The sequence below is a fragment of the Monodelphis domestica genome, chromosome 7, assembly GCF_027887165.1.
Source record: "Monodelphis domestica isolate mMonDom1 chromosome 7, mMonDom1.pri, whole genome shotgun sequence".
Taxonomy (NCBI): domain Eukaryota; kingdom Metazoa; phylum Chordata; class Mammalia; order Didelphimorphia; family Didelphidae; genus Monodelphis; species Monodelphis domestica.
The window spans coordinates 23663852-23671670 of record NC_077233.1 but is presented as its reverse complement, the minus strand read 5'-3'; the positions used below and the strand labels follow the sequence as shown (position 1 = coordinate 23671670).

General features: G+C 38.9%; 1 protein-coding gene across 1 annotated transcript; it reads left to right on the top strand.

Annotated features, from left to right (window-relative positions):
* The first annotated feature begins 1269 nt into the window (after positions 1-1269).
* Positions 1270-6340, top strand: LOC130455405 (calcium-dependent secretion activator 1-like). Its single transcript, XM_056804350.1, has 2 exons — positions 1270-1393; positions 5110-6340. Exons 1-2 carry the CDS (start codon positions 1307-1309, stop codon positions 5287-5289), a joined length of 267 nt encoding a protein of 88 aa, XP_056660328.1. The 5' UTR covers positions 1270-1306; the 3' UTR covers positions 5290-6340.
* The last annotated feature ends 1479 nt before the right edge of the window (positions 6341-7819 follow it).

Here is a 7819-nt window from a genome sequence, read left to right as displayed (position 1 = left end):
GTTTCACCTTGTAAGAAAAATTCAAGATTAATTTTTTTAAAATTAACTCTAAAATAAGGCTGGGGAAAACTGTGAGTGTTAGGCATAAACTGATTTTGGATGATCTTTAGGTGAGAAAGGGTGGAGTTATCATAAGAAACATGTTTTTATTTATGCTTTTTGAATCCCCACTGGTGTGTGATGTGTGTGTGTGCGTGAGAATGCATGGTACAAATTCCCTGCCCATTCTTTCTGCATCTCTTCCATATACAGCCGCATAGATAGATGCACCCTAACATTCTTTGTCCGCGACGCCTTCCATTTTTATTTGTAAATTCTTTGATGAATACACATTTTGTAAATTACAGTAGAGCGCAATGAAACCTGGTGAAGTATAAAGGATGAGGGTGGGTTTTTTTTTACCCTGACACTTTATAACACTGTTCATATGTCTCCGAGTGAGATTTATGAATATATGAGCAGTAGTACAAAATTATACCGCGCCAGAGACTTCCTTCTCTGCAGGGGTGGCAGTCTGCAGTGACATAGCTTCAAGCATTTTTCACAGACAAGAAGCAAAATTTAACCCCCTTAAGGGGAAGTATGATTTCAACAGCTTGAAATGAGCTCATTTGTATTTGCTTTTTTCATCTTTCATAATTTTTTGTGTTAAGATTAAAACAGATTGCACAGTCCAGGCAAGGTCACATAAGCTGCCGCATGCGTGCGTTTGGGTCCTAAAGATAAACCACACTCATTGTATTAGTGCCTGGAAGCCCCCAACCCACTAAGACATCTTACCTAATCCAGGCTCCTCGAGGCCCTCCCAGGCTGAGTCCCAGTTCCACAGCTGAGGTTTGAAGTTTCCTTAAGGTAAGTAATAAGTGCCTGTGTTTAGCTCTGTCACTGTAAAGAGTCATTGCCTGCCTTTGAGAACCAGGAAAAATGCCATCGGAGAAACTGACGCACAATGGTGTGCATTATCAACACCGTCAAAATAATAAGGAAAAGACTGTCGCTTCAAAGCCCAGCTAAGAGTGAATAAAGGGCCAGTGGCCTGGTTCCCAAAGTGAGCTTAAAGTGGTTGTAGACAGAGGGGTTCGGTTTCATGTTGGCACACTAGTACAGAAATTGGGGCATTTTTTCCAACAGGAAAAGACCCGATAGTTTGGGTTTTTTTTAATATATGTCCACCATGGTCTCTCCACGTGAAAATCTCTGCCAATCACTTTAATCACTAAACTTTGTACTTTCATAAGCCTAAACCTCTTGACCTGCTTGCTGGAGAACTTTTGTCTCTTTTTTCCAGCAATGGTACAACAGTTCCATGAACGTGATTTGCACCTGGTTGACAGATCGGATGGATTTGCAGCTTCATATTTATCAACTGAAAACTCTTATTAGGATGGTAAAGGTAAAAGATTAAACCCAAACAATTTTATAAAAAAGAAAAAAAGAAAGAGACGTGCTTTTTAAATTTTTTTGCAAACAGCTGAGGCCAGTATATTTCATCATTTATCTGTGACTTCTTTTCCAAAAGAGTAGTCTTTGGAAAAAGAAAAGGAAAGAAAGAAAATAACAAAATATGAGGTGATCCTAAAATGCATCATTCTAGGATTCATAATTATTCAAGATAATCCCTTCAAAAAATGTTGTCTGAGCGAGTGATGGATTCATTATATTTGCTTTAAAAACAAAGATGAAATTTGAGATCAGATCTTTGTCCTGATGCGACAAAGACCCCATGGATTTATCAGGCAACCGTTCAACAAAGCCTATGTTCCAGTGACAATTTCCCCCCAAAATAGGCTTATTGTACTCACACGTGAATCCTACCAATTAACTAATCCCACTTACAGTTTAATTAAATCATATTTTGCCACTCTTGATTTCATGGAAATATTCTCAGGCAGCTATTTGGAAATATGTTCACTCTGAGGATGTAAATCAATATTGCCCTGATAGTTATTTGAAGTAGTTTCTTTTACAATGGGTATATACAATCAACTCTAAGGGATCACGAAGGTGAGATCACATACCCTCAAAGTAGCTTTTTTTTTTCCTGTTCGTATGTGTGTGCTCCTTGGACTAATGATAATTATTTCAGTGTGAAATCACAGTGGTTTACATGAAATAATAAGCTCGCAGAAGGGGGTAAATACGTTTTTGATCATTTCAGTTTCGATTCTAGGCTTTGCAGTGTCGTGTTTTAAAACATTCCTATGTAACAACAATAAAAATAAAAGCCAGCTCAAAAAAAGGAGTAAATCCCGAAACACCACTTTTAAAATATTTGAAGAATAAAACCTAGCTGAATCTCCATTTACAAAAGGACAAAGACATGTTTCTACTCTCCTTCTTAGACATTTATTTTCCTGAAGAGAACATTTTAAGAGTCTCTTTAACCCCAGGAGTAACTTAAAACCAATGACAGCTTATTTTGAGGTAATTAAAGAAAATTCGGATTATCTGTATGAATTTGCTCTCCAAAGGATTTGGCCTTATAAAGACTCTAAATGCCAAAATCAGATCCTAGGAAGAGGTACGTGAGAACTGTTAAAAGCAATATTCAGCTCAAGAGATTGATCTAGCTTAATTTTCAAATTTGGGACTCCAGCTGACTTAGGGGAGTGTCTGTTGGCCAATTCTCCTGTCTGGCTGCTGGTTAGCAATAAATAGCCTTATGTGGCACCTTTCTGTCTTACCCTTATTTTGTGGGCATTAAAAGACGAGGTGATTCTAATTAAGCATAGCCATGTTTATATGTGCTCATGGATACTATATGCACACCCACACAGCTATTTTCCAGAACTGATCTATCTGGAGCCTTGGAACTTCCAAGGTTTTCTATAGTGAGCATAGCAGTGGCATAAATCTAAAGACAAAAGTGGCCTTAGAGACTATCTAGTCCAACCCCTCTCTTTACAAATAAGGAGCCTGAGGCACAAGGAGTTTAAGAGATTCCTCTCTCTCGGTTTTCTTTAAGATAAACTTCCAATTAGGAGATTGGATTCAACATTCTAATTCCACTAGCTAGGAAGATGTGTCCAGTGTGGAAGCTCAGGCTCTCCTTTCAGTGATTTCTCCCACCCTGGACGTGGCAGGGATATGCCCACATACCTGGATGATTCGGGCTTTGGCTAGAGGGTGGGAGAGTTAGAATGAAGTTGGATGACCTAAAGAATCAAAAACCAAAGTAGAGAGAGTTCTACAATTGTAACTGTGGGAGGGATCTGAAGAGGACATCTAATCCAATTGCTGTCTGAAGGGGATTAATGGATTCCTTCTATGTGCTGCCCAGGGGATGTGTTCTCCCTGGCAAGCTATGCTTGTGTCAAAAATAAACATCAGCTTTTTCTTCTGTCTTAATGGACAGAGCTGAGTCTTTGCCCAGAGCCTTAGTATTGACCTAGATTAGAGAACTGGGATTCCTTTCCTCCCACCATCATCAAAGGCCATTGAGGCTGCGACTACAGGACATCAAAACAAAGGATGGAAATGAAAATTCGGTCCACCTTCCAGCTAGTTGGTCCACATAATACTATGCCACCAGTTTGATCTTTTTTTCCCTAAAATGACTAGAGATTCTGGAATTCTACATAAATAGTTAGCATCCTCCACTATTCAGGGAGAAGCTACGATTCGACCCAGAATCCATAACCTAAGATGCTAGATTTAGAGCTGGAAAAACTCTCATAGATCATTCAATCCAACCTCCTCACCGTAGAAATGAAGCATAGCGAGAGAGAGAGAGAACATTTTCTCTAGCTAAAAGCTAGTATTAGTCAATAAACATTTATTAGGCATCCACTATTTGTGAGGCATCCTTTGGCGCTCTGGGGATTCAAAGAAAGGCAAAAGATAGTCCCTATTCTTATTGAGTTCACAGTTTAGTGGCTAAAGGTGATGTTGTGGGGACAGCTGGGTGGCTCAGTGAATGGAGAGTCAGACCTAGAGACAGGAGGTCCTAGGTTCAGGTCTGGTCTCAGACACTTCTTAGCTGTGTGACCCTGGGTAAGTGATTTCACCCCCATTGCCTAGCCCTTACCACTCTTCTGCCTTGGACCCAATATATAATATTGATTCTAAGGGGGAAGGTAAGGGTTTAAATAAATAAATAAAAAATAAAGGTAATGATGTAGGAAAATGTTTATCAACAATACTATTATTTAATGGAAGTAAAAGACAAGTCTTTTTAAAAATTTTTGTGAAATCACCACAAGTAAGATGTTTCTGGTCATTTTCCAATAATATCATAGGATTTCCTAGAGAAATGATCTCTATGAGACTTCTTGAAATAGATGATAAATATCCTAAAATTGACAAAGATTCTAGCAAGATAAAATCTCAGGAGATGGAAGGGACCTTGCATCGTCTAATACAAACCCTTTTCCATGGCATGAATCTCTTCTACATCATCCCTAATAATTCTTAATACCAAATGAGTCTCAATCTATTGTTCTAAAAAAGAATCAAAATCCTTTCCCAAATCTATACAGGAAGTACCAAATAAAATGGAATTAATTCTCAAGTTCTGCAAAAAGAAGATTAAAAATGAGTCATGTTCATACAACATATTGATGAGACGATTAGTGCCTTATCTTCGCCATAACTTTTGCTGCCTGTGATCCGTTCCCTATACCAACATACATATGTCTGTCATGTGAAAGAGACTGTGTGTTTGCAGTTTAGAACAGTTAAAATACCAAAAAGCAGGATGCAACCCAAAAAAAAAAAAACCTTAAAAGATCACAGGCCCCTCACTTTAGTTTTCTGTGCCCCTGATTCTGGCTCTCAATAATTTATGGTACTAACTTAGGAGGGAAAATGAGACCCAAGTGAAAGAGAGTTATGGCAGGGTATTTCTTTTGGTGGCTTTGAATAAACAGAGAGTTCAGAAATCTCTACATCTGACACAGGGTGTCCCTGTTACAATTTCTCCTTTCTTATCATAAAAAGTATTTTAATTTCTAACACACACAGTAACTCCCACATCACTGTTTTTTGTTTGGTAATAAATAACATGAAACATGAATTCCTTGGTTCTCAAACCCCACAAAATTTGCTTGCTTTTTTTCCTCTCTCATAGCCCTTTGGTCTCTCTTCTCATTGCATCTTTTCCCTCCTTAGAAAACTTATAGGGACTTCCGATTGCAAGGGGTACTGGACTCTACGTTAAACAGCAAAACCTACGATACAATCCGAAATCGACTTACTGTAGAAGAAGCCACGGCCTCCGTGAGCGAGGGAGGGGGCCTTCAGGGCATCACGATGAAGGACAGTGATGAAGAAGATGAAGAAGACGATTAAAACCTTCTCCCCATCCTAGAGGCCCTCCAAGACATAGCCTTGTAATCGATGCATGTCCCTAGTCTGTTATTCAGTTATAGCCACATTAGGGGAATTTTCCGTCCACTCTAAATGCCCATGAGAAGTTTACCAATAGCTGTGGGGCACCGAGATTAGCACCTCCATCTGATTCATTGGTTCCCTGGGTTTGTAACTGTAAATTCAAAGCAATATGGAGTCCCATTGTTTAAATACAGTTCATGAAAAATACGTAGACCAACTGCTCAGTATGTCCCCGTTCTAAGAAGAGTTAAACAGTGCTACCTTAGTGTCCTGTTTCCACGTCGATGGCAAATTGTGGTAAAGATGAGTGCCTCAAGTACTTTTCGTTTCCCTGTTTCTCTTTATGTGGATTCCAACCGCATAAATGAATTCACAAATAAGAATACTTTGGGTTTATTTTTTAAGGAGGAAGAAAAATGAGGCTCCAATAACTTAGTTTTTGTTCTCTTCCATTGGCCCCCAGAATCTAAGCTTGACTCTCGTGGGTCCTTGTGAAATTGTGTATTTTCTTGTAACCATACAGTTAGTCACCAAGAATGATAAGCCAATGGATCAGTGTCCAGCACAGGTTAAGCCTAATTAAGAGGAGACACCCTATGCACCAAGCCCAGGTCCAAGCAATTGTGTTCTACCGACCTATGCCCTATTGAGTGTTACATTTTGCTTTTTAAAGTTTCAATAATCATATATGTTTAAAAAAAGAGATGAAATTTAAATTACAATCCTAGACTATACAATGTGTTTATAATAATAAGATAATGGATATTTATTTCAGTAGAATGTAACCATAGTTTAAATTATTTTGTTTCACGATGTTTTTTATATATGTCATGTACATTCCATTTTGACCAGTCACTGCATGACCCTGGGGAGCCCTCCAGAAGCTTTTCCTTTCTATGTAAAGTAGTGGATCTATCTTGCTTTTGGCCTTATACAAAGCCTACAGTTGTAAAAGTGTGGGAAACTGTGGCTTCTCAATAAATAACTATTCAGATGTCCTAAGGATCAAGTCTGGAGTCTTCTATATTCTTTAACACGCTGAGGCTGGGACACCAAAGACAGGAGGGGACATTCCTCGTTTCAACCATTTAATCAATAAACATCTATTAGGCACCTATTATGTACCAAGTACTGGGTTGAGTTCTGGGGATTCACTATCTAATGAAGGAGATGATATACATACAAACAAACTACATACAGGATAAGTTAGAAACAACAGAGAGACGGCACTAGAATTACGCGGGATGGGAAAAGAATTTCACATGCTTCTTTTGAAAATTCTCTTATTTGTGATGTCGACAGTGTAGAAAATTACTAGTCTGGAAATGCCTTCCACCAATTTATCTGTAACTCACAGTCTTAGAGGGTTACCTGGGGCTCTCAGAGATTGTGTGACTTTGTCAGGATCACATACTTCATGATCTTGAATCCAAGGCTTCCTGACTCTGAAACCAGCCCTCTGTTCTATTCAGTTCAATTTAACAAGCATTTACTTGGGACCTAGGAGGTACCAGTCACTGAGCTTTCATTCTAGGAAAGAAAAATGTTCGCAGACAAGTTAATAAAGAATAATGCAAAATGAAAACAAATTAATTTTCAGATGGGTGCAGGCTGGAGCCACAAGAAGGGCTTCTTGTAGGGGATGGCACTTGAGTCAAGGCTCGAGAAGACTCAAGGTAGACTTTCCACTATTTCACATTGTCTAACATCAATCAGAATAAGCAGGTGATTTCCCAGGAGATCATATACTGAGTTTAGGATTCAGAAGTTCTTGGGTAGTTCCCTTTACCACTCTGAATGTCCACTGGCACAAGGAGGTTGGACTAGATAACCTCTAACACCCCCTCATCTACAATCTATGAACTGAAGAAGGAACAACCAAAAAACCATCAGCGATTACTACTGGGATCTAGAATTTGTGAGGAATTCACCAATTATTCACAAAATAACAGATTTATTCTTCACACGGGCAGGCACATAGAAAGCCACTAATAATACTTTGTTGGTTGAGTGATAGGATTTAGAGACAGAAGGGATCTTACAGGTAATCTAGTCAAGCCTCTGTAATTTGCAGATGAGGAAACTGAGGGCCCCAGAGGTTAAGTGAGTTGCTAAAGGACATACAGATGGAAAATATTTCAGTTAGAATTCCTCTGTCCTATGCTGCCCCCGTCATCTGTTGAACTGTAAGTTTTCCTTTAAACTGTACTATAAAATGTGTCTCTCAAAGCAAATAAATAGACCGTGCTGAAGAATTATTTAGCCAACATAAGAATGAAAGCAACAAAATGTTTTTGAGCACTGGCTTAACAGCTTTGTTTGCATTCAAACAATGAATGTGCCAACTACATATGAGTTTTACCTATTTATTGAAACGCTTAGGAGAATCTCCAAGATGAATAGTTGGTCCCACTCCCCACTCCCCATCATTCCTATCAGCACAGTGATTGGCTGGTGAATGGAAAGGAATGGAGAATAGCAGAAAGAC

Bases quoted from the DNA above. Each gene is read 5' to 3' on its own strand.
- LOC130455405 (XM_056804350.1), top strand. From the start codon at position 1,307: ATGAACGTGATTTGCACCTGGTTGACAGATCGGATGGATTTGCAGCTT. The intron at 1,394-5,109 runs GTAAAAGATTAA...TTCCCTCCTTAG, and splicing joins CTCTTATTAGGATGGTAAAG to AAAACTTATAGGGACTTCCG.